This window comes from Dermacentor silvarum, chromosome 1 (assembly GCF_013339745.2).
Source record: "Dermacentor silvarum isolate Dsil-2018 chromosome 1, BIME_Dsil_1.4, whole genome shotgun sequence".
Classification (NCBI taxonomy): Eukaryota; Metazoa; Arthropoda; class Arachnida; order Ixodida; family Ixodidae; genus Dermacentor; species Dermacentor silvarum.
The window spans coordinates 33,188,251-33,215,551 of record NC_051154.1 but is presented as its reverse complement, the minus strand read 5'-3'; the positions used below and the strand labels follow the sequence as shown (position 1 = coordinate 33,215,551).

Below are 27,301 nucleotides of genomic sequence, written 5' to 3'. Positions count from 1 at the left end.
ATGCTCATCTCTAGCTTGCCACTGAGAGGAACCTGATAACATTTTCTGCCTTTTCTTTTTTCTTCCCTGTTCCTTCGCTTATGCTCCATAGTTACCAAAGCACTGACACCAGTTCCTACAACTCTGATTGTCCCGATGATGAAGAAATAGCTTTGGCTCTACAGGCTGCAGAAATTGCATTTCACAATGAGCTTCGTTGTCGGTTCAAGAGCACTGATGACCTTATTCATAGGCTCTTCGTGGGAATTTCCGGTGAGTTATTGAACCCAGTGCTGGTCATTTGTGCCAGATAATGTCATCAGCCTGATAATTGTCAGAAGTGCTAGTGCTGGAAAGACCTTTGGAAGGGGGTCAGCTTCCTTGTACGAAAAACATTCAGGACTGTTGTAATATATTTTTTGGTGCCTTCTCACACCAAAAAACGTTAACTTGTATTTGCTGATTTACAACTTGAAAAATTTGGTCTTGTGTGAAGGAAAAGCTTTATAAGGTCAACGTTGATGATGTGTGCACTGATGATGTTGGTCACTAGCAATAGCTGGCCCTCCTTGACAGGTGATCAGATGCTGTTACTATCCCTGCAGTATATAAAAAGTGTGTTTTAGGAAGGCCTATGAGCACTGCATGTCCTATAGAAATTCTTGTCCATAATTTCACTGGTCAGTTTGGAGCAGTTTCTTCTCCCTCTATATATGTAAATGAGTGTTAGTCTGCTCTATTTTCTGCAAGATCACATGTTTTAATGGTGGATTGAAGGCAAATATCTCTTAATTCACCAATTCATTATGCAACCTTTTACCAAACAGAGCAGCTATGTTTATATCCAGAAAGCTAAGCAAATCCGCTCCAAATTGATGGGTGGAATTTTCGGGATCATAAGAAAAATGCAGTAGTGTGGTAAAAATCGTTTTACAAACATGCATTGGCTATTCTTCTTTCTTGTAAAAGGTGTGGCTGACCAGCTGCAGACAAATTTTGCCGGCGAGATGAGAAACATACTGAAGTGCGTCTTTGAAATGAACAGCTCTTCAAAGCAAGATTCCTCTGCCATTTCCCAGGACACGGAGGTGGGCTCATGTCAGCAGTATGCATTACTGACTGTAGTTGTGTTAAGAGCAGAGGCATTAAAATTTCAGTTTTTCTCTACTTGAAATAGTAATTTCTTGCTGAAACGGAGGGGTGTAACATTCTGAACACATGCCAGATTTTTGTCAAGCTTTTTCTGTTGAGTGGGTTTGGTGCTAGAAGTCAGGTGCCCATTGTGACATTACAAGACCTAAGGGTTGTAACAGGTCTGGTGCCCCATTGCTCCGGCCACAGTGTTCACATTTTTGTTACCTGTGTGCTTTGCAGCAACTTCTTTAGTGTGTAAGGAATCACGAAAAATTCTTAGTTAAGCCAGAGTGGTATATTATACCCGTGCCACACAGGCAAAGTAAAGTGCACTTTGAGCGAGTGCACTTCGCGTCTAGTGCCATTTCGCAGGCTGCCACACGGGAACGCTTAGTGACTCACTGCAGAGCACACTCGCCGGCGAGTGTGTTCAGCGAACTCGCTTCGCGGCGGCGAAGTGTGTAGCCACGTTAGCAATGCTTAGAAACATAAAGTGATATTGAAAGAAGAGTCAGGAGTAATTTTTAATAACATTGTTTTAAATTGCTAACGTTACAAGACAATAAAATGTGCTACACCGCAAAAAACAACAAGAACAGCAAAAAAACTACTCTCGCTCTGGGGCTGCTCACGACCACGCCGGGTAATGGCTGCGCAGTTGTTTGGCGGATCGAGTCGTTTTGACTGTTGCTGGTCAAGTTGCCGTTGTTGCCGGCGCTTGTAATAGTTGTTTCTAACAATAATAAACTGTTTTCGTGCACACATTTTTATATTAATAAATATATGCTTTCCCGTCTGACTCCGGTCACCATGGCCATCAATTTGAAAGAACTTTCCTTTCTCGTGTAGCAGCGCGCCGCCATAGTGACACTCAGCGCGCTGAAGTGCACTCGCTCAAAGTGCACTTTACTTTGCCCGTGTGGCACGGGTATTACACTCTTGTAATATCATTGTTACTCTTGTGTAGGTGATTTCCAATGAATGCCGAGTCTCAGTTTGAGAAAATGACTTCAAAGTGCGTGATACTGCGCAGTGTCACCTTGAGTTTGAGGCAGGCAGCTTCCTGTTAGGTCGCACAATATCATCACTTCTTTGTCCAGTTTTCTTTCTGTGCTGCTTGTGTAATGTTGAAAATCATCATCAGAACGACGGCTTGGGCACGAAATTCAGATTCAGAGAATTAATAGTTGGCCTGGATTTTCTCCACAAAAATCAATCTTGCTACCTAACAGGCAAGAGAGAGTTTCAAAAGAACACTTTGCCAGTCTGATGTGGCTTAGCAGATAATTTTGAGGCCCTTTCAAGATTTCTGTGCTTAATTAAAGAAAATATAAAACCAGAATTTTGATATCTCTGCTCCTTTACAGGTTTGTTACAGAAGCTAGAAATTTGCTCTCCGACCATATTCTACTATGTATATGTAGCTTGCTGTTTGGCTTTGGGGAAGCATGTGTTTGGCAAATAATTAGAGATCAGTAATAAAAATTCTATTGTTGGTTCTCTTGCATGACAGCCAAATGAGAAGTAGGAACAAGCAACGATGGATCTTAGAATTAGCATCTGAATTTTGATTTTTTGGCTATGCTTTTATTGTTTGTGCATGTGCCACTTTGGTAATGTCCATTGGTTTGAAATTTGACATGTTTAACCCTTCTATATCGCACTACGACCTGTTTCAGAAGGCAGACCTTGCTTAATCTGAAGTAATGTCATTTCAAGTTCTAAAGTGTTGTCATTGTTTCTTGTTAGCCTAGGGAACGCATGCTGAAGTGGCACTTTTGCACTAAGTTTGTAACATCTGTAGTGTAGTTTATACCACTCATTTAATTTTGCATTTGCTATTTGAGTAGATGGGGCATCTAATTGTAGAGTTCTGTGCAGCATGTATGCAGAGCCTCAAATTGCAGCCGAACAAAATGAAAGAAGACAAAAGCCAAACCTTAGAGAACAATACGAGAAATCGCAAAGCATGTTCTTAGCCTACTACAATCCCATCCCATCATTTCCATGGTGGTTCAGTGTTTACAACACAGATAGAATCTTAGTAAAATAATAGCGGGCAGCATTGCTTGATTCTTCCACTCTGCCCCCATCAAAGCCTCTCTCATCATTGATTGTGGCTTTTGTGCAAGGTTTACACACGTTTGTTTCATTTCTGTGGTGTACATCTTATTGTGCTAACTGTCCAGATAAAATCAGCCCCACCCTTTGCATTCAACTTAGAACTGCTCCCCATCTTGTTTCCCTGTTCACTGAAACTGTCCTTTCTTCTGACCTGTTCTGGATGCATGCACATACACACACGGACACACAGATGGGAAGAGAAACATCTCACACAATTGGCCTCAAGAGAAATTGCGGCATTAAAGTGATATACTCCCAGCACTTAAAATTATCTGCATTATAGGGACACTAAAGAGAAACACTTAATCAGTTTAGATGCGTAGATTTTTCTTTCACAATTCTAGTTTCATTAGTGTTGCGACCAGAACTTGATTACTGGAAGAAAAAAAATAAAGGCCAAACATTTTTTAAGTTTCATGCCAAAACTTTAGCACGGCGATGGAACTTCAGATTTCAGAGCCCTTTTTCAAATTTGGGCCATCGTGGCACTGTAAAAGTTCTCGAAATTTGCTAGGTACAGTCTTTGGCTCCTTTAGAATATAATGTAGTTCTCGTTTACCGATAAAAGATTAACCAGGCTGGAGCAAACACCGTCAAAATCTGTGACTTCATGGTAAGTTAGTGTGGGAACATGAAGGCTGTGTTGAAGATGAATACTCTTTAGGTGGAGGCTCTTCTCGGCTTGCTTGTCAGACGCGATCGACCAGATGAAGTAGCAACTGCGCGTCCATCGGCCCGGTGACGGCAGCAGATACCTATCAGCGGGACAACACAATTTCAGTTATAACGCAGGCAAGAGCTTGCGCGAACTAGGAACGCACTGAACTCTCTGCTCCGTCGAGGCCATGCCTTCTCAGATCCCACGCTCTCCCCTCACCACAGTGACCTACTTTCACGCGGCACTCAATCATTTCGGATTTCCCGCGAAGCGCCAGTTGCTATAGCAACGGTTGATAAAACCTTTTCTGTCTTGAAGTTGCGTCGTCCCATCGATAGGTATCCGCTGCCATCACTGGGCCGATCGACGCGCGCTGTTGCTACTTTATCAAGTCAATCTGGTCTCGCGAGTGTCCTCACCTCAAGAGTATATACCTTCCACCGTGGTTGCACCCACCTTTTTGTTTTTCTGGGTTCTTTTCTTTTTCTTTTGTTTGCAAAATTGTCTCTCGGTAATAGTGGCATTATTGGTATTGTTGAAGCGTAACATACTAAGACAGATGAACTTATGGTTCTCTGTAATGTCCCTTTAAATTGAAAGACAAAGGCACAGTGTATGAGGATTTAGCATTTGTCTCCCAGTATTCTTTTACCTCGTGTGCCTTTCTAATCGCCATTAGTGGATAACAGAGTGGACCATTGCTTGCTTGGCAGAGCCCTACAGAGCGGAGCAGTGTCCCTGAGCGTTCCCTCTTCTCACTGTCGTTTGTGGATGCGGTGGAATTGGAGGAGGAAGGGGAGCAGCGTGATAGCTCTGGCCGCCGTTCAGTGGACAGTGCTCAGGAGGTATTGCCTGATGAGCTGTCACTGGAGCTCTCCTCGGAATCTGGGCATGGAGGTAAGGTTATGGCTGTCTGCACTCGCACACAAGGCAACCACAAACATTTTAAGCCTCGTTTGTGCTTGAAACAGTGCAGTTATTTTTAATTGCATCCATTATGTATGATGAAAAGGTGGTGCAGAAGTTCATCATGTTAGTGCTACCAACATTTGAGTAATAGGCCTCATAGTGACACTTTTTCAGTTGCCTTCAGAATTGTATACATTTTCCTTAGTGTACTATACAGCAAGACCTTTTTATTTCGACTCTCAATAAGAAAATCTGAATTCCATATCTTGTCCCATCAAACATGCTTAATTATTGGCATGAAATGCTTTTTAATTAATTCAGTAGTATTTGACATGCACCAGTTAAGTTGAACAAATGAGCACCACAAATTTAGACACAGGAGCAGCTCTAGTATCCAATTGAAACCCAGTAATGTCAAATCTCATTATAACGAAGTCGCTAATGACATAAAAATAGCTTTGTTGTATCATATATTCATTATAAACATATGCAGTTAAATCTCGATATACCGAAGTATTTAACTTTTCATAACTTCTTGTCCATAGAACACCATGTATTTAGAACCTCACTATAATGAAGTGTGTTTATACATGATTTGAGTATAACGAAATTTCACTGCCGCCGGGAAGAAATACCGAGACAATGGCAACTTCCGCGGACGCAAGTGGTCAAATTACAAGAGGCTGCTTGCAAACGCACCTCTCAAGCCACGTGACCAAGAGCGACAGCCAAAGCAGAGCAGCGTCCCGTTCCATGCGTGATAAGAGCCTACCGCGCCCTGTGCGCTGTATGCTTTGGGTGCGAGTGAAAGCTTGCGAGGGGGAGCCGAGAAGGATGGTGGCTTAATGAGCGCCGTCTTCCCGTGCGATAAGTGGAATGTTGGGGGAGGAGAGCGAGCTCGCGGTAACACGATCAAGCGCGCAAGGGTGGACTGGGGAGCAGGTTGTTGCGAGTCTCCTTTCAGCACAGCTTAGCGCATACGCAACCCACGCGCCCTGTTCAGAAGTAATCTAGCGCGAGTGCGAAGAGTTGGCGTGCCGAGATGGCGTGGCATCATTTACGCTGTCTTCTCGCACCCGTTTAGTACTGTAGGTTGCCTAATCTCGAGTTTTGGCGACTCGTTGAAGCGAGAGGCAGACTTAAGCATTCGCTCCCTGCTGCCGGCGCTTTTCATGATAGTAGTGTCGCTCGCAGTGGGACGACGCTATCAGCCACGGGGGTGGAGTGGATGTATGGCTGGCTTTGATTCATACCGCCGATTTGAAGATATCGCCGACACGGCAGGAAACCGTATCTTTCCCCGCCGACTCTCAAATTCAATAAAATTATTCGTTTTTCTCATTCAAATTTGCTTTTTTCGATTTCCCGATAATATCGAAAATTTTACGGCCCCTTCCGTGTAAGAAAAATCAATCGGTGACTACTTATTTGCATAAAGGGTCAAATTTCGATATGAAATTTCAGTATAACGAAGCAAATTTTTGACTTTACTGACTTCGTCATATCGAGGTCCAACTGTATCTGTCACACTGTAATAGAAGCGAGAAATTTTTTTTACTACGTTATATACAATAATTTGTTAAATCGAGGTTTGACTGTATTTAATGTATTCAGTGGCATAATAATCGTGCTGAAAGGAACAGCTTTCCACACAGTAGAACTAGCACTGTGAGCTTGTTTTTGCTTTGTGCAACCATTGTGTTCCTGGGTCACAGCAGCAGTTGTGACAAGCATTTTCACATTATCCGATACGGTGTGTGGTGCTGGATGTCATAAATGAAGTGCAAGCAATCTGCAAAATAGACAAGCGGCACTTCGACTGCAGCCCACTAACAGCATTGCAATTGGCGATTAGTTTCCAATTAGCTCACTGGCAAGGAAAATAGGATATGTACCTATGATCTATTTGGATGAAGGCCTCCGTTTTGCCACCACACCACTAAGCAAGTCTGAAAACCCTTTTTTTCAGCAGTTTTGTGTGAGTTATTCCGACAGGGTGTGAAGTCTTATTTGCATGAGCTGATAACATTGCGGTTCCTATGCAGATTAATTAATTTGACATTGGATAAGTCTTGACATTTTTGGGGGGCCTGTAAAATTTCAAATTATCATAATTTTACTGTGTACATAGCACATTGCACCGTCTTACTGTTTTTTCAGTGAAACATACAAACCTAAACAGGCTTTTGGGAATTACATGTAAAAAAAAAAAAATCATTTATTTCCCCCATGTTTATGGATGTTAAAACACGCCTCACGTTTGCATGATTAACAATAGGTGATATCAGGTTTGTCAAGCTAGCCAGCAAACCATGGCAATCTTTTGAGTGGAAGGGTACAACTGCAAATTGTGACTTTCATCAGTGGCCAGCGAGAAAGTTGTTTTAGAGCATTCGCTGTGTACTCCTGGGAAGTAATCCATGTTGCTGAAGGTCTTGAAGAATCAGTCAAGTTCAGTGTTATAATAAAACTGGTAAATAAACATTCTACATATAATAAAACTGGTAAATAAACATTCTACATTGCTGTCAGTGTTCATTGTAGAGAAAAACTGCCCTGTTACTCTTGGCAGTGAGGCAGCGCATGCTATTCACACACTGGTCAATCAGCATCGTTCTTGCCATATTATGCCAGCATTGCAGTCACCAGCACTGCGTGCAGAATATGTAGACTCAGTGATGCATGTTGCTTTGTATTGCATTCTTTAACATGTTCACTGTGGCATAGGTCACCTGTGGGTCACGGCAGTGATTCCCCTTTTGCCATACGCAAAATATTGAGTTGCTTTCATGCATTTATGACAGGAGTCCTTATGGTACGCATAATTATTGTCGGGCAATAAACTGCTGTGATGCCTCTATACGAAAAGAAAGCAAGTTTTTTTTCTAGAAAATGTCAGTCATTCACTAGAAGTAACTCACCAACTGTTACTGCAGTGTAACAGGGTCACTAATGACCATCTGTTTATGCAGTATGACAGCATCCTATATCTAATTGATTCCTCTTGCCTCTCCAAAGCTGCATTTAGACATTAAAGATGTTTATTCTCTCTCTCTCCTCTTGCACAAATACTTTTGGCTTTATGCTTACTCTCTGCAGTATCCGTAACATTGCCATTGAAGTTATGCAAGTCATAACTAAATGTAGTGCAAAATTTGAAGTAATGAAGGGTGTTCATCTGTGGATAGGTTGTTCTCTTATTGCACTCAGTTACACTTAACTAAAGGAATGTGGCAGTTGTCATATCTATGAAAATGTCCAAATCATAAAGCATTACTGCAAAGAGCCTTAGCACATATCAGATGTGGCTGGTTTATATTGCGTATATTGTAATATTGTGGGCCCACTTATCCTATCTTTCATATTTTATGCAATTGCTGCCACTCATCCGTTTGCAAACAGTTACAATGCTTGTCTTCTGCACATAAGTTGAGATAGATTTTGAAATGCAATAAGGAATAAATGCCAAATGCAGCACAGCATACAGTAAAATTAATGCATGCCAAGGCCTGTATAACTGTTTGGAGAATTATCTGGCTGACTTTTTTTTTTTTAGGAAGTGCACTAAAGGTTCGTAATCTGAATTCAGATTACTGAATCAATGCAGAAACAAATCAATATAATCCATTATTATTGCCCATAAAGATGGACAAGCTGATGAGCTACTACAAGTGTTGAATAAATTACTTATTTATGCCTAAATGGTAAAAATGTTAATATTTGTGTCTTGTCTCTAAAATGAAGCCCTTTGTGGTGAAAGTGTTAATCAGAAAGTTATAGGAAGCACAGACAATTCTCTTTAGGCTACCAATAAAAATTTTTAAAAACACTACATTGTTCATGCCCATATAAGCACCATGCAATAATGAACAGTTTGCATGTTTCTAAGTCATCTCTACAACGATCCCAACTGACACCGTGACCAATAAGTTAATAAAAACTGTCAGCTGGGACACACAGCCAGAAGCAATATGCAGTTTGTTCTATCCAGGTACAGCCTTTCAACCTATAATCTGGATTACTAATATTGTGGTTGGTATCAAAAACAATGTTGTAATGAAAAGCCAGACCTTGCTATCATTTTGACTTTGCAAGGTCATGTGCTGAAACCGAGTGTTTCACATTTCAGGTAGCCCAGTATGGATGCCAGATGAGTTAACATCCAACTGCATGGACTGTAATGCCCACTTTACACTGCTGCGGCGGAGGCATCACTGCCGAAGATGTGGAAAGGTAGGTGGTCCAAGTTTGCCCTGGGGGATGAGTGCACTTCCATAAGTCTTTGCCTCGTAGAGCCTCTGACTGCAACTTGTGCATTGTCTGTGCAGATCTTCTGTTCCCGGTGCAGTGCTCATTCAATAACACTGCCCCGCTATGGCCACTACAAGCCAGTGCGCGTCTGCAATTCATGCTTCATCTGCCGTGTGACATCTGTGGTGGAAGAACTGGTTCATGGTTGTTGACCAACGTTTTTTCTGTGGAGAAGACAGGAGTTGGTGGCAAGGCTTTTGCAGCAAAAGGGCCAGTAGATGCCTGTGATGAATGAGAACCTGCCAAGTACTGCTGTGCATCTGCCATTGGCCATGATTGAGTTTGTGTGTGGAACATTTGTTCATACTGCAGTCGTGGACATTTTCTAGTCTTATAACTGTGTACTAACGCTAGTGCCGATAAAATTGACATCCTGTGCACTTGAACAGCAGTGTGTTTGTGTGTGATAGTCCCCCCCCCCCCTTTTTTTTTCCCTTCCCAGCCGAAATGAGTGAAGAACTTTATTTGCAGCAAAATTTGTGCCAAAGTTTTACATTGCATTCCCTTTTTTAAGTAAAAGAAACGAGTTGGTTGTTTACAGTCGAGTATATCACAAAAGTTCTTTACTTTTACTCAAATGTAATTCAGGCCTTATCGAGTTGCAATTTGAACTGAACACATTTTGTAGATGGAATCTAGTTACATAAAACCTGTTATGCAATCCAGTGGCCTTTGTGTCTTCTGATGCAGTTGTTGGCCCATAGGGCATAAGGTGCTCTCACAAACGCCAGATGTCATACACCTTTTGGCTCTCCAACCATGTGCCTGAAAAATGCAAGGCCAAATGTTATTTCGACTGCTGCACACCAATACACTCGTTTTTAGATCCACTGTGTTTCAAGTGGACTGACCTCAGCTTAGGCCAGTACAAACTGGCCTCTACTCTAGTCGATGGAGCACAGTGCCACCTCTCGACCGAAGCAGACACTATGCTTCAATAACGTTCTCATAACCACATAAAGCCAACAGACAACGAAGCCAAGGAAAGCATCGGGGAAACTAAGTGTAGTTGAAATTGGAATGTAGCAAATAATGAAGAAAAGGGAAATGAAAGTGGACGAAAAGATAACTTGTCGCCGGCAGGAGCCGAACCAGCAACCTCCGCATTACGCGTGCGTTGCACTACCAATTGTGCTACGGTGACGGCCATCAATTCGTCCACTAACTTGGGTATTTATGCTTACTAGATCTAGCCCTAGGAGTGTTAGCCAGCGCCACTCAGAACCATGGTTGGCGGATGTGGAACATCCTTTTTAGCCCGATGGCGATAACATTCTCGGTGTTTGCTACAATACAAAAAAAACATGTTCACTCCAGTGCATTCGTGTAGACATTGAAAACATAGTTATCAATTTTTCGCTAAGGGATTCCTTTGGATTGTTACTACTGTTGAGGGGTGGTGCCGCTATTCATTTTCTTGTTTGCTGGTGGAGTGTCGCGAAGCAATATTCCAGAATATGGGGGTTAGAATCACTGTTGTAGCCCTCAACTGTGATATGTTCAACGTGCAGTTGAGCACAAGTTGCACACACGCTTTCTTAGTGTAACGTAGTATCACACTAGCTTTGTATTGTTGCAATGCCTCTAGGTCAAGATCAAACACCTGTGCTGGAAAAAAAGTTCCTATATTTGGTTTCTGCTAGCTCCCCACTTATGGAATGCATGGCTCTTCATCAAAAGTGGTCAAACAAAGAATGTCACAAAGCCAATGTTTGAACAAGGGGCAGTTGCTGCCCTGACGTGGTTAAGGCAGCAACTGCTTTTTTGGCAGTGCAGTAAATCATTATGAACTTTGCAGGTGCATTAATTCTTTTGAACTGTTTTTTTTTTTTTTTTTTCATTATAAGACGCAGAAAACCTAAACAACAATGCTGCGAAGAGCCTTAGCACATATCAGATGTGGACACCAGATGCCAAGAACTAGATCACTACATAAAACTACTGAAGGGAAATTCTAAGCATAAGACATTGTCACAAGCACAAGAACTTATCCCCCGCACAGTTACAAATATATGAAATAACTTGTGGATAGAAAAGACATAATAAAACCAGCAGACAAAGGCAGTAGTAATCTGGATGACAGAAAAATATCAATAGGCTCTCCGACAACTCTGCAAAGACACTAATTACCGAAAATTCTGACCCAACTTCAGAATATGACGACATAATAAGCGTGCAATGATGGACTTTCTAACTTTAGATGTAATCGTGCATTCAGAGTACTACTTCATGATTTTTAAACGGACTGCCTGTCGCTTAGAACATGTCTTTGGATTGTGGTGGGAATGAGAAGATTGTGTCATACTGACGAAAACAAGCATGTTTGTATCTTATAAACAAAAAATTATATTTTTAATTTGGCTCTGAAAGTTGTGTGAGAATGACCTGGGGCGAAGCTCAACGGTGAAACAGTTCAACCAATCTGTGTACTGTCACGTAACCAAAAGGCCACACAGTGAGTTACTTCGCTTGTATACAGTATTGTATTTTATGCGCTTCTGCTAACTTTTCTTTGCGTGAGAGTAATTTATTTCTTGTTTCCAGTAGTGCATGTTGAAAAGTGTTGCCACCTTGTGCAAGTGAAGTCACTGTGAACGAAGTTGTGCATTGGTGCATGGCCTCCAAGATTGCGTCCAGTAATCTGTGTTATTCACAGCTTTAAGACGACTATGCAGATAGAAAAATTCTGTTCTAGAAATTTCTACTCGCTGTCCAGAGAAACAACTGCATGTCTAGACACTTCAAATGGTAGGCATTGCACTACAAAATAGAAGGTCCTTGGAAAAACGGTAGACAGCCCCTTTAAGGTCTCCATAGAAGAATTGTTTACTCCACAAATCCCAAGCAGCCTTATTATACCTAACAACAACAACACGTACCAAGCCAAGTCACTTTCAAAACTCTTGAATCATCAACTGTCAAGCATACACCCCATTTCTTGTTCATCAAGGCAACAAACACTCATCGACCAGGCCATTTTTGTAACTTTATTTGTCTCTGCCATGTACACAAACTATTTTGAATTCAAGTTGACCTAATTAATGCCTACAAACTGAGTACTATCATGGGAAACCCTTTCATGCCTACATCTTTATGAGACAGTTAGAATTCGATCTGTTTAAACCTAAAATCTATCTCCGCTACATAGATGACATCATTATAGGGAATGCAGTATCAGTGCACTAAGCATATTCATTAGTCATTTTAACTGCTCTCCCCTAATTTTAAGCTAACCGTGCACCATCCTGCTATTCAAATTAACATCCTTGACACAAAAAAGACTAATTACAAAAGGCTGTTACGAACAGCCAGCAATGTTTAGATTATACTAGTAATCACCTACAACACCGTAGGGAAGGGATCTTTGTCATGCAAGCATAACAAAGGATCTGTAGCAATGACAATTATGTTCGCCATTTAAATGTTAAAGCAACATTAATTGAAATAAGGTATCTGCGAAATGCCCGAAATCAGGCCTACGAGGGCATGTATAAATTAGACCAACATAGCGAGAAAAAAAAGCCTAAACCACACTAACCGCTAGCCCTCATAACAAAGTAGTACTTTAACAATATTCTACGAAAATGCTATCCAATATTGTCAAGCAATGAGCGATTTAGAAAAGCATCCCCGGGGGGAACCTCTCTACTTTCTATTATAGCTCGGGAGTTGAGCAACTCGAGACCACGAAAGAATAAAAATATCTGGAATGCAGATAGCTGAAGATAAATCTAGTCATTTCAGCGCAGAACACCCAGCTTGAACAGGAAGGTCCAAAAATTCACCTGCTACATAGGTAGCAGGAGAAATTTCAAGTTTTATTTTGCATCAGAATAGCTGACAACGCTACTTGCGACAACTGTAGCTGCGAAGAGACGATTGCCCATCTCCTTTGTGAATGTCCTCGTTTCAGTTCGCGTACAAAAGAACCCTTAACCACATTAAACAGACTAGACAATCGCCCTTCGTCGGAAGCAAGAATCCTCGTACACCGGGGACATATTCTTGGACGATCGCTTTCGGCGATATCAGTTTTAGTGCACATTTATTAGCTCGTTAAGCAAAACTGGATGAGCCAATTGGCTCATTGGAGGCAATATATTGCCGAAAGTGATGGTCCGAGAATACATCCCCTGGTCGAGACTGTCCTCGGCACAGAAGGCGTTGAAAGCATTGTTGTGCTTCTTGAAGACAAGTTGACTGAGTGACACGACTTTGAGAGAAGTGTTGCAGGCTACATCGCACTTGTACAGTTTTTGTTCTTTGCTCTTGTCTCATTCTATCATCTTCAATTTCCTTTACCACAGCACAGATTGTCCAGCTGGTCTATGCACTGGCTAACCTCCCTCTATTCCTCTCTTCCTCCTCGAAGTTTTACACTTCTGGAAAGCTTGGACTATATTCTGGCCAAATTTCATGTTAATGGATCATTTGCAATAGTAATCTGCAAGCTTAGAATCTTTAACATTGTTTCTCTTTTTTCAGTCTCGTGCTGTTTCTACTGCTAGTGCAGAGAAATTCTTGAAATTAATGCAGCTCAATCTAGGCCAAATTTTGCGTGCACATGTATAAGGATGTGTAGAATGAAAGTATCTAGGCTTTATTGCAATTTGCTGCAATTTTGGTGATGTGCCTTTTAGGAAACCAATGTTCTCGGTAACTCTAGTTGAGATTAAATTTTTGTTCTTAACACTAAAACTACAAGAAAATAGTTTTTGAGCTTACGTATTTACAATTACTTATAGCAAGAGATAACCCACTTACACCTGATATGAAGCACAAACCTTGCACAAGAGACCATAGTTTTCACTTCCAGGAAGCACAGAAAAATAACTAGATAGGATATTGAGAAATTAAAATCATATTTGAAAATAGGAAAATAAACTATATATTATGGATAAATTCCAGCCAATTATCTTTATTATTATAAATGAAAAATCAGTTTTGCCCGAAAGGTGAAGCTTTGATTGCAATAGCAAATTATTAGACAGCTATCTGAAGTGAGGTTACTAGTTGTATCAGCCCCATAAACTGCTGTAAACATTTACTTACTAAATTAACAAGCATGGTGTCGCGTGCACCAGCAAACATGAATAGGTACACCCGTGAGCAAAAGTATACGGACCAGGGGTTGAGTAATAAAGCCGATTTTTTTCCTCTGCCTGTGAACGCAACTTGAAATTGAGGACTGCTGTCCAAACTTGGCATTGCTAACTTTTCAGTGTACTCGTCAATTCCAGTTTACGCTTGGTAATTGCAAAGAAATTTAGTTTTTTCAGCGACCCTGTGGTTCGTATACTTTTGCTCACGGGTGTACATCTCGATTGACTGCAGACACTTACTGTCCGAACACTGGCATGAAAAAGAGCGGCAGTAGTAGCGAGCGAATTCCCCTTAGTGATGCCTTTTGCTTCAGCACATATGAAGCCATCAGGCTTCTCGAGTCAGTCAGGGTTTGCACCTATAGCACATTACTTCCAAGATAGAGCGTGCGCACAGCCGCATCATACACAGCTGCAGTCGGAGTAGAAGAGGAGATGCGTGCTAACCTGCTCCACTTTCTCCCTTACGTGCGCGAGAAGACGCGGCATCAAGCCACCATCCTTCTTGTCTCACTCTTGCACGCTTTCCCTCTCACCTACATCTTATCGAACTTGGACTTTATAGGGAACCTCACAGCAACGATGACGGCGGAAATTTGCCTGGAGTGTCCATATAATTGCTATCGCAACAAAATTAATCTCTGAGGTGCATCTCCCCTTAAGCTAAACCACATCATTAACTATCCATCATCAAAGATTGCGCAGCATATGCTTCATTTAACAGAGTGATGCATTAAACACGTTGATCGTTATTGGCCAGATAGCTGCACGTTTTTCTAGTGTAACGGAAATTGGTGGTCAGTAGTGAAGCATGTGGAATGGAAGCACTTAGCCAACGCACTGATTGAAGAAAGTAATCTGGTAAGCTTTCACAGAATATGCATATAACCTTGAGGCGTCTCAAAATTAAAACATATGCTTTAGACTGAATAACTATAAAGTTGACAATACAGTCGAACCCGGATATATCAGTTCGATATATAGGTAATTCAATATATAAAATCAAAATTTTAGACAGAAATTTTCACGGGGATTTTACTGCAGTTCGTTATGCACAATAATTTGTTATATGTGGGTTCGACTGTACTAGTTTAGCTGATTGTCAGTTGCCTTTTGCAGCTGGGTTTATGGAAGGACAGGCAACTTGTACGACAACGGGAGAATTGTGCAATCTGCTAAGAGCACTTGTTCAAATGAAAATTTGAAATGAAACGACAGGACAGCAATGCATATTTTAATGTGGTGTATTCACCATAGTTGCTGCTGAGCAAGAGAGTGCAGGATTGAATCTATCGCGACTGCGTTCAGCCAGGGGCACAGTGCAAAAATTCTTTTGTACAGGTAGTATTTCTCGCAGCAGATGGTCAAAACTGGGGAAAAAACCCCTTTGGAACATTAAACCCCAACACTTATTATTAATATGGGGTTTGAACCCTTTAACGCCGATTATCGCGAATTTGCGACATACCAAATAAGTGCAGCCTATGCCCTGGTAATATGTTTTCTGGCTCAAGTGCCATTTGTCACACATTCAAAGGATGTGAAGTCCTTTTAATGTAGAAACGGGCTTTGCACACACCTTCCTAGAGCATGTAAGTGTCGACAGCTGCCCATGAGGAAGAGAAGTCATGTGAAGTCTTTGCCTGTAGCCAGGAATTTTTTTAAGGATGGAGGCGGGCGCATGCCTGTCGCCCTTCCCCTGGTCACAACCCCTGTCTGCAGCCTGCATTAGCACTGACAGCACTGGACACTGGCCAGTCATCAACAACCAGTATGCAAGAGACTGACAGTTTATTACGTGTGCAAAGTGCAATGTGCACCACAGTCTGAACAAAAATATAAACTATTATCAGTATTTTCACCAGCCGTAGGTCGCAAGAAAAGTTGTGTGCGCCAATTCTCTAAATATGTGATCAGCGTTAGTGCAAAATAAGCAGTTTTGAGCAAGTCGGGAAATGGCTCAGACTCATTTCTTATTCTCTCTAGATGTGTACAACATTTGTTGGCCTATGTGCAGGATGGCACGAATATACGACATACAAAATACTGGCGGCATGCGATTACGAGGGCTAAATGAAGTTAAAATCTACTGCAACAATTTTTTCTGCCATGCCTTTAACAATTCCGGCATTAAAGGTTTGCATTACTTTCCTGAAAGAACTATCGCTAGAAGGTAGTAACTTGAAAAATTGAAAGTGTCCATAAAATTGTGTTTAGCATCTCTGTGCTTTGAACATTCTCTGCTGCCAATTTTCTGATGTGAAAGCTAGTAGAGCTTTCTTTGAGCCTCTAGGTCTGTGTCGAATGGTCACAACACCACTGTGCCATAGCTCATTCCTTTTGTTCCAAACAGACTGACTGACTGCAACAGCCAGGTCGCTGTAAGTAGGCAGCCATAGAGTTTCTCACTATAACACCTAGAGGCTAATCTGGCGCCACCGTCTATGCGAGTTTAAGAAAGGGCAATGTGCCGTCATGGCAATGACGGGATATGTATCTGCGAGGCTTGTGTTGGCTGGTGTTGTACAAGGCTTCGTCTAAAACGTGGATATGGCTACACAAGTAACGCATTCTTAAAATAAATCTACATAAAAGGCTTTCATTCACCCATATTATATCTCTCAATAAAGTTTACTCACCTACTATGCAGAATCGAGTGAAGAAAAGCAAGAACAGACGACAAGTTGTTCCAAAGCGAGCGAGAATCTTGTCGTCTGTCCTCCAACTTTAGTGGTGAGCTGATACTTTTTAAGTTTCATATAATTGTACATCCAATAATAAGTCCTCAAAATTAAACAAAACATGTTTTTGTGCAATATTAAAGCTAAAACAGCTTTTAACGTGCTGTTATAGCAGGAAATGAATCACTGTGACAGACGGAACGGTGCTAGCCAGGCGCGTCTTCAAGGCGTTCTGGCTCTCCAAGAACGATGCTAATCCGAAGTCACAATATACCGGCATTCCCATGGATACCACAGCGCAGCAGCGCCAGTTTTCCCTCTAGGATATAGTGAGAAACTCTATGTAGGCAGCATTCCACAGGCTTTAAAAATGATGAGCTATTTGCACCAAGCAAGAATTCACTCTAGGGCCATTTATATAGATGGGGTTTAACCATCATAATGTTTAATTAGAAGAGCTCAAAATAGTGGTGAGCAAGAATACAGTTGAAAACAAGCATTTACTCTGCAGCATTCTGCACAGCTGTCATTCTGCAACAATAATACAATTTAGTACACAAACTATATGTACCTAGCTAATGGCTACTACTTTCAGAAAAACATTTGCATAACAAAAATGTTACTAAAAAGCAATATACAAGTTTATAAAGATAACATGACAGTAACTGGACAGAGAATGACATTCACATACGCATATGAAGATTTACAGCAAAGCAAAAAAATAACGGACTTGCTGTACATTTCAATTTCACAGCATTTTTGTTAAAGGAATGCAAAAAAAAAAAAAAAAAACAAGAAAGAAATCACGATTACCAATAACCTATAGGCTGCAAAAAATTAGCTGCCTGTTTTGTTTGTTCTAAAAATATTCTTTAGTGAGAAACTTGAAATAAAATATCTGAAGTCTATAAACTTTATTCGAATGTCATTGTGCATGCATTTTCAAAAAGACCACATGTTTTGCAGCAGTACCAAAGCAGAAAATGTGCATTGTGCACCAAATTCTATGCTCACTCAGATCACTGCATTAGCTCATGGATCAGGCTATGCACCATGCGGTGTGGCTGAGAAAAAACAAATCTCAGCCACACTGCATGGTGCACATTATGCATGTTGCAATTGCAACTAGAAGTTAGTATATAATGCTTTCAACTTTTGTAGTAATAAAAATATCTTGCACAGTAGGACCACTTTATATCTTTAAATATAGGCATTAAAATCATTGGGCCCAATACGCTCCCTTGAGGCACACCACTTATACTAGTAAACACAGTGCCCATCAAAGAAAAACTAGAAATATCAAAAGATTTCAGCATTGTTCAGCATTGTGAGAAACTTAAGGAAAGAACAGGTAATTATCACTGCAGTTGCCATCAATCCTTTGCCAAGGTTAATGGAAGGCCAAAAAGAACAATATTTCCCACTGAATTCAGAAAACCAAGTAATCAGGTCTTTTTGTTTTGAAAGTGACAAACTTGGCAGAGTGGTTAGCATATATGAAACACGATTCAATCTAGTGCCTGTGTCTCACAAATCCTCAGAAGGAATTTAATATGACAGATAATTCGCTGGTACCATAAGTTGGTACGTTAGAGACTAGCAATGAAGTGGATTGTCAGGTAATTATATAGCAGTTCATGACAAACCTGGAAAACTTGGGAAGTATGCTATTTAAGCACACAGACTGTTTTCACTGTTTCCACACAATTTCTTTGAGAAATAAACTTTACCTTACTTAAATGTTGAGAAATAAACTTTACACTTTTCTTGCAGCAACATGGGCTTAAGAACAGACATCAGGGGACCATTTTTTGAAAATATTTTTACTGTGTCAAACAAATGCTCAACACTGTACCTCAACCCAGGGGGATATTTGCAGTAAAGTAATCAAATATACAGTTCCCCATGCAATGTATCAGCAAAACAACCAACCGATTCATAAACATAACAGATTACTGGCATACACAGCAAAAAAAAAAATAACCTCTATCATGAACTCCTACTGGTGCTAGTAAAAACCGCCATAATTCCATTATTATAACACCGTAAAGCTATTCCTCTATAATAAAAATTCTCACCTGAACTTACGTAAACTGCTTATTTTCTTAGATAGGATGAGACCATCTTGTCGAAAACATTCAAGCAGAAAGCTAGTGAGATTGGACAAGCCCATAAGCCTCTGTGGAGGTGACAAGATGGAGAAGCTCAGCTTGTCAAAAAAAAAAAAAAAACAGTTTGGGGACAGTTGCGCAGGGCACACTAGACTTGCCAGAATGGTTAAGGTGCTAACCCCTTATTCACTGCTGCAATATTGGTGATGTTTTTGCTGTATAAACACATAATTTTTTTTATCCTTTAATTGGTTTCACTGTTATATTTCAATAGAAGTTTTAGTATTTCACATATGCAAATATTTATTGAATAATTTATAAATTTGCCAGTGTATTACATTTTTACTTACCACATTGATGATGCTTGAGCTGCCACTTGGCGTACAATGCGCTTGTGGTCGGCCAAACACTGTGTCAAGCCTTGTACCACCAGCTGTCGATAGGGCAGCAACTTATTCTCCTCAATGGTGGAAAGCCGGAGCAAGCATTCCAAAGCTGACCGGCGGACTTCCTGTTGACAGTGTGACACAGAGGCACTGTGTATGGCTCGCTGCAACCACCATAAGTCCTGTGCTAAACACTAGTAACAAGTTTCTAAGTGTTTTCTGTCCAGCTGATGCTGAACACTCTCTCTCCTTGTCAGAATATTTATTAATTTGCTTATATTGTGCCTGTTCTGAAGGATATTCAGAACAACATACTATTAACATTATCCTACTCTTTGACAGTGTTGGAGTGTGCATAGGCTCATCTAAGGTTCGCTTCCTACTCTGATATTGTTTTGCAAGCCTTTTTAAGTGCTAAACACTAGTAACAAGTTTCTAAGTGATTTCTATCCAGCTGATGCTGAACACTCTCTCTCCTTGTCAGAATATTATTCATTTGTTTATATTGTGCCTGTTCTGAAGGAGATTCAGAACAACATATTAACATTATCCTACTCTTTGACAGTGTTGGAGAGTACATAGGCCCATCCAAGGTTTGCTTCGTACTCTGATATTGTTTTGCAAGCCTCTTTAAGTGTAAATATGATTGTCTTGCTTGGTTCATTAAGAAACATCCTAGACAAGTACAGTTTTGATTAATTTCTGGATGTTCTAAAATGAATCTGCTATGTTGGCATGTGAAGTTTAGCAGAGCAAACATGCAAGTGTAGTAAGCCAGAAGTGTTCTCACCATAGAAAAAGGTGGCTTTGCAAGCCGTAGAAGCTGTCCCAAGACTGAGTCAAGGCAGGAAACCATCAGGCCTACATTTTCAGTAAGGCACGGAAGCACACATTCCCCTATTATTGATTCCTCTGCACTGCTCAGGGCAGTCACCAAGATTGGCAAGATCTGTGCATGCAAAATGCAATGAAAAGCATACATAAAGTTAAAGAAACTGCTTGTGCCATGCAAGCTACACGGCTATGCTTTTTCTTATAGACACTGAAACTCGTATATATGTGCTTTTTCATTCAGGAGTGAGTGTGATGCCTTTCAATGAATATGTTGACGTAGAAATTTTTGAGAAGGACCTAATAATAATAGAGATATAGAGAGCGTAACATTTACTTTTTTCCATTTTTTTTTTTTTTTCAACACAGTATTTTCTCTCCGCTGGGGCAGCACTGACAGCACTGCCCTGCCTATTGCCTCTTTCTGACTTCTAAATATTTCCGTGGTGGCCTTTTGGTAACCTTTTAAGGTTGGCATCTGACAAAGTTGACGAAGGAGTGGTGCTAGGGCAGGCAAGAATCGTTAACAACCGCCGCTTCCCCATTTGCTAGAAGTTTGGAGGGGTGCGCGTGCATGCGCTCAGGAGTAACCTAAGATCACAAACAATTGCCCAATGGCTTACGTCTATCAGCTGTTGTGCACGTCTATGATGTCATAGATTAGGCATGATAGAGGGATGCCTCGAAAGCCACAAGACGGAGCGAGCGATCGTTCATGCGAAATAGTGAGCTCCCTGCTGCATGCATGCGTTGGATCTGCATACTTTTTGGCTCAATTTTCAAAGGTCAGATTTAATCTCGGAGTAATTCCACACCATACCTGATTAAAAAGAATATTATGACAAAATAGCTGGACTGTACTAAAAGTTTACTGAAACAGTATTTTTGCATTTTGTGCAACCACACAATGTAGTGTAGCCATGAATGGTTAGCGAGATTTCAGAGTAGGATTTCACTATATTTTATTTTAAACCATCTTACGACAGGTATACCAGGCATGTGAAGCCTTCCTAAGCTGTACAGCACTTTTTTGCACAGGCTGCTGGACAACATTCACTGCTGTAACTCAGTGGCCATGGTGTTCTGCTGCTGAGGTCACAGCTGCAGCGATTGCATCTAAATGGGAAGTGCAAGAATGCTCACATGCTTAGATTTAGGTGCCCGTTGAAGTGGTAAAAATTAATCAAGAGCCCAGCTCTAGTGTTGCATTGAAATGTTAAACCTCATGAATCAATCACAAAAAGGACGCAGGAGAGACATGTAAGTATTCTAAACACCATGTGCCCCTAAACACTTAGAAAGAATAATACTCTTTTTGCTGATTTTATTTTGCTTACCTCATCAATATATGTGTTCACCACTGGCTTAGGAACATAGGCAAGCTGGCAGCAAAGGCCCATAAGGAAGTTCTCCTTCACAGCTGCCAATCACAAAAGGAGGCAATATCTCACACTTGGTATTTGTTTTTCACTCGCACCAAATCTCACAGAGTCATGTGAAAACGTCCGATTCATACCTTCACCTGTGACACTGCAGAAACCTTCGATTAAGAAGTCTACAGTTTCCACAAAGAACCGCTGTGGATACATGAGCCTGATCGTGCAGTGTCCTTCTGCTGTCAAGACCTTGAACAAAAAAGCTAGTTTTACCACATCTTTCTGACAGAAACAAGCGGGCCTCACCAGATATTACTTAAAGGGCAATCATGCAATCATCATTAGAAATTTAAACATAGACTGTCATATTTGAAGTCTAGTTGCTGTTTGGTTGATCACTGTCAGACTGTTTCCAATTGCCAGTTGACATTCTTAACCAGCACTGATTTGCCAATTTTGGCATAGTGCCTTTCTCAGGCACGCATGCATATTGCATGTAAACCTGAGAACGCAATTATTATTAATATTGAATATATCTCAATGAGACGTCCAGTTTGTATAGCTCCATTTTCTGTTTACAAAGGTGCTCGTAAATTTGCTACATCTCAAGTTTGTTAAATTGCATAAATGTAACTAAATACAGAAAACTATACTCTTTGGTACAGGCTTGTGGTATTCTACTGGGTCTCGGAGAATCAATATTCTCAATATGCTGCTGCTAGAAGGGCCAAAGAATGCAATTCAGTGCAAAAAAAAATCGCATGTTATGTCTTCATAACAAGAAAAAATGTTTTAGACATGACCTTCCTTTGTGAAGCCAACAATTGCATTTTCTCCCCCTCAAACTTTTTAATGAAAGCAACTAGACGAATGAAATTCAGAAAATTACATTCTGCACACATTTCAGCACCTCCATGCAAAATATGGTTTACATTGCTTAGGATTAAATACATTTTTGAGAACACACGAAATGTAAAGTCGACCCAGAACACTGAATGAAAAATTGAGTTGAATGTCTAGAAAGGCACTTACTGCTGCTGAAATGTTATGTCAATTCATGTGAAAATCGCATTTAATATTTGCCAACGAATCTGTAGACCAACATAGCTTTAGGTCTTCCCTATCACTTTTGTTGTCCCCTCAAATTCCTTGTGTGCTCACGTTTTCAGCGCAACATTTTCTGCATGAAATTTCACATCCCTATGCAGCAGTTAGCATGGACTGAATGGAGCATTGAGGTCTTCTAAGTTACATTTGGAGGTTACGATAATATAACACAAAATAGTATTTACAATAATAATGATTTATAATAAATAATAATTAGTAACATGATAGTGTATAATTACAACAATGACAACAATAATATTGTTTTACAATAAACATATGAATCCCGTTTACTCACTGATGGCTGCAGAATTTGTTGAAAGCCTTTGGCAACCTGTCTCCCCAGCATTCCATCTTTCAAAAGATCTTTCAGCTAAAAGAAAAAGGTACAAAACAATGTGACTGTTGATAATTGGTTACAAGTACTCTAGTACTTGTAACCAACTTGCAGGCGCAAGTTGGAATCAGCTAGCGCAAGACAGGGGTAATTCGAGGTCCCAGGGAGAGGCCTTCGTCTTGCAGTGGACATAAAAATAGGCTGATGATGATTATGATGATTCTAGTACTGGACTGTATACATTGGACGGAATCACTTGAATCAGTTTCAAAGAATCTGTTAGAGGGGCCCTGACACACTTTTCTAACTAATCATAGAATGGCTTCACTATTAAAGGATGTCACCTCGCAAATATCCTGCTATAAAAACTTTTCAAATCCTTCAAGTATAAGTGGAGTTTGAGGTAATCACACTGATGCGAAGCTTTCTCTCTCTTTTTGTCTCCACTAGCCTGCTGAAAGCTACAAAAGGGGATGGCAAGGGGGCAAGGCCCTGCCCAACAATCTTGATGCGAGACGATGATTGATGGCTTTTAATGGCACGAGGGCATCTTTGGCCTAAATAGCACCAAGTCTTGATGCGAGATGGGTGCTCCGGCACCTAGAGCTACATCACTTACAGGGACCAATCGGAGCACATGTCTGTCAGAGCATCTTGCTAATGAAACTGCTCATCGCGGCACCCATGGTGGCCACAGTATCTATGCTACGCAGCACGCCGGTGCAATCAGTTTCATTCCAAAGTGAAAAAAATCTTAACATTCCGGCCCAGCTCTGGTTCGCAGAAAAATAACAGAGTTGTTTTTGGTTCAGTTCTAATTCGATACTGTGGCTCTTTAGATTGTTACTTCTGTAGAGTGTGCATATTTATCTAGTGTCATCGTGGCAATAAGTTGTGCATACATGTTTTCCCCTTCTGCTGTAATGCCCTAATGGTGCTACAAAATTTGCTAAATAAATAAATAAATTGGAAACTTACCAACTTTGTATATGGAGCCAGGTCTGGGTACCCTCTCAACAGAAGTGCTTTGATCACCCACAGCAGCAGTTCAATCTTAGCTGCCGTCCATTCAGGCTTAAGGCATGGCCACAGGCAGTCCAGGGTCGCCTCTAGGTCGCCACTTGGCAGCTTGTTCACATAGCCAGCTAAGCACTGAGCCACATGCTGGCTGGTACCCTGGCAATGGGCACCGATCAGCTGCTTCACAAGGTCACCGTTGGCACTTAGTGCTTCTGGACGTGCATGGCACACAATGCACTCCAGCAACAGGAGTGAGCTGTTGGCCTGCAATTTGAACAGAATGTGCATACAAATGAAGGGGGCTGCAGATGGAAAGCACTGAGCCATGCCATTTGTAGAGAGCATTTGTCAATAACAGGGACCCAAGGCAAAAGCTAGGAGACTAAGTGCACTGGACCTCAGTGCTACAAAACATACAATACATGACTGAGCGATTTCACCCTAGGAAGGTACATCATTCACAGTATGGATTACATGACTAAGTCCAACCTAATAATACTAATGATGTTGCATCTAACACAAAAATATTGTTCTGTCCGATAATTCAATATATCTGCATTCATTATATCAAGGTTATATTTAGTTTGTTGAATCAATAATGTGAAGTTGGCTTTTTATCAAGAAATTGGAGAATGAGGCACAAGGAGCTCAGCTGGTGCTAAACAATTTAAAAATACATGGGGTGTGTTAATCAACACTTGGGCTTCAAATTTCTAGCATTTTTCTTAAATTAAAATTAGTCTTTTTTTTTTTTTTTCCAGAGTCGCCACAACGATGATCGTTGTCATCCATGAAGCTCTTCCTTTTTGTTTGCGTAGTAATATTAAGCCACCAAAAGGTACAGCCAGTTCCACAAAGATGAACCACATGTTTAGCATTTGTGTATAATTCTACTATCGTAACACTTACAAGCGATGTCTCTACACATGCTTCTTCAACGTTGGAAATGACTTCTTTCATATCTCTGCAATGAGTAAAAAAGGAGTGTTAGCTTCGGCACAAGTTATTAAAAAAGACCTAAAAAGCACTTGAACCCACCTGCTGCTACATATTTCAGAAAGTTTCTGCAACAGATGTGCAACCTCAGCAAAGGTTTCAGAACTCTCATTTTCATGTCCACACTTCACTGTATCCATCCAGGCAACCACAATCTTCTTCAGCAGTGATGAGTGGTGAAAACTCACTTTATACTTTTGTGCTTGGCAAGTAATTCCTGTTAGGCAATTCGCCAGCTGGTTCCGGTAGCATATTTGAGAATCTGGCAGGATGGAAGTGCAAAAAACTGATCAGAAATAATGTGATCAAAATTTTCGGCTTGCAATAGTAGTGCTGCAGCCAGGTTCTTATATAGAATGATGTCTGAAAATTTTGCACATAACGCTGACATGCCATGACGATGCAGTGTGACAACCATTCATATGAAAGGTCGATGGGTGATTTGTTTTATTTTGTTACCGTGTCCCAGACGTGAGCAAGCATTCAGATCTAACTATGCAATATATGTAGGTCACAATAAAACTGGTCACCATGTTCATAATAGTAATAAAGCTTTGTATGGGCTAAATTATATATTAAATGTTCAGAGCTTGATAAATCAAAGTAGCCTAGTAAAATTCCAAACAAAGGTCCTCCTTTTCCACTGAACATTACTTGAGGAAAATAATACAGAAAGGTCTGCCAAAAAATAAAAAAACACTACTGGATGAAATGTGTAATCATCAAAATAGATGTTTGGAGGAACTGGTATATAAAGGCTGGTACTGTGTTATGAAATACACATTCAACACAGCGAAAAAAAAAAAAAAAAAAAAAAAAACGCTCAGCAGGTGGAAGCTCCTGAAAAACCTGGCGCTTCAAGGATTAGGCAGACTGGTTTAGGAAGAAACATTTTGAGTGAATTTAGTGCTATGACAAATTTCTGAAGTAGTAGTGTTAAATGACTGTAAAAGTCATGGACATTCTCTTTTGGGCTGTGTGACTGCACTGAAACAGACAAGTCTATTACTCTCACTCCAACACCAAAGGTGCAACCTAATGCTTACACCTTACCATCTCACAGTGTAAGTGCATACAGGAGTGGGACAGCAAAAAAATCTTGGTTTTGAAGCAGAATATTTTGAATTTGGAGCTGGTTAACGAGAAACAAAGGGGCATTTTCGGAGCTGCAAACTTTATATTTGGAGCAGGTCATTCGTAGCAGAACACTAAATGTGGAGCAGCTCAATAAAGGAAGTGATTGCGATTTTTACTCTAGTCCTTTCTTCTTGCATTACATCCTGCAGTCACAGATCTGACTTCGGAGTATGCAAAAGACTGCTGTGTTCTGTTCTGCTTTTTAGTGTTTACCAGGAACAGTGAAATCCCTATAATTTTAGCTCCCACAGTTTGAAATACCGGATAACTAGACTTGCACTTTGGGTTCCGTCACCGGCACCAGACATTTATTTGAGAAAAACTCTCGGTATTCGAACACAAAAAGGCGCGAGATGGTCATTTCAAGCAAAATTCCCGTTTCCGCCTGCCCGTTATTGCGGAAGTATGATTCCCGAACAAAAAATGAAATTCGGGTCGAACGCATGACACACGAATTTGCTTTTCTTTTTTTTTCTTTTTTTTTTCCGTGCATTGCTTATAGGCTCTCCGGCACAGCTCTGGCATATGCTAGAGAAATTTCTGTGTACTGCATATCGGTGAGGACCAAGTGATGCCGGCTGCAGGCATTCTTCAAATAATTTAAACCATGGTTTGTTTAAAAAACTGCGGCAGAACTCATCTCACAATGACTGTCAATGGTAAAGCGTTAGCACTGAATTAATATAGTGACATGACATATCGCCATCGTTGAAACAAGTTATACTTATGAAGCGTGTAATGCAGCGGCACTCCTCTATGGCACCTCCTTAAGAACACTCAGTGCCATCTAGCGCCGTCGCCACGAAGCCTGCATGTGGCCTCCGAAATGCATCGTGCACCAGTGCGTGCGAACGTTGAAAAACGCGTCGCGCGGCAACCGGTATCTCGCTCGCGCTTCTTTCTGGACACGCTGTGCCACCTAATGGCACTGCCTAGAAGTCTGCATGTGGCCTCGGGGACAAGAAGCGTGCCACGCCGGTGCCTGCGAACACTGAGAATTGTTGCTTCACTTGCCGCACACTTAGTGGCACATACTCAGTGACTCAAGTTGGTGAGAGGTTCATTGAAAAGCGGCAAATACCCAGTGCATTCATGGCACAGCTCG

At 40.9% G+C, this 27,301-nt stretch overlaps 2 protein-coding genes across 2 annotated transcripts in view; one reads left to right on the top strand and one right to left on the bottom strand.

The window, feature by feature from the left end:
• LOC119459416 (lateral signaling target protein 2 homolog) overlaps positions 1 to 9,780 on the top strand; it is a 52,256-nt gene extending 42,476 nt beyond the window's left edge. The window contains exons 10-14 of the mRNA XM_037721207.2: positions 92 to 252; positions 949 to 1,067; positions 4,609 to 4,792; positions 8,934 to 9,037; positions 9,133 to 9,780. Coding sequence (XP_037577135.1) covers positions 92 to 252; positions 949 to 1,067; positions 4,609 to 4,792; positions 8,934 to 9,037; positions 9,133 to 9,267 — 703 coding nt within the window. The 3' untranslated portion in view covers positions 9,268 to 9,780. The remainder of the gene's footprint in view (positions 1 to 91; positions 253 to 948; positions 1,068 to 4,608; positions 4,793 to 8,933; positions 9,038 to 9,132) is intronic.
• Positions 9,662 to 27,301, bottom strand: part of LOC119459404 (MMS19 nucleotide excision repair protein homolog) — a 55,810-nt gene continuing 38,170 nt past the window's right edge. Inside the window, exons 17-25 of the mRNA XM_037721196.2 lie at positions 25,102 to 25,321; positions 24,973 to 25,027; positions 24,022 to 24,327; positions 23,005 to 23,079; positions 21,743 to 21,851; positions 21,564 to 21,646; positions 20,186 to 20,344; positions 19,360 to 19,520; positions 9,662 to 9,880 (exon numbers count right to left, since the gene is read on the bottom strand). Coding sequence (XP_037577124.1) covers positions 9,850 to 9,880; positions 19,360 to 19,520; positions 20,186 to 20,344; positions 21,564 to 21,646; positions 21,743 to 21,851; positions 23,005 to 23,079; positions 24,022 to 24,327; positions 24,973 to 25,027; positions 25,102 to 25,321 — 1,199 coding nt within the window. The 3' untranslated portion in view covers positions 9,662 to 9,849. The remainder of the gene's footprint in view (positions 9,881 to 19,359; positions 19,521 to 20,185; positions 20,345 to 21,563; positions 21,647 to 21,742; positions 21,852 to 23,004; positions 23,080 to 24,021; positions 24,328 to 24,972; positions 25,028 to 25,101; positions 25,322 to 27,301) is intronic.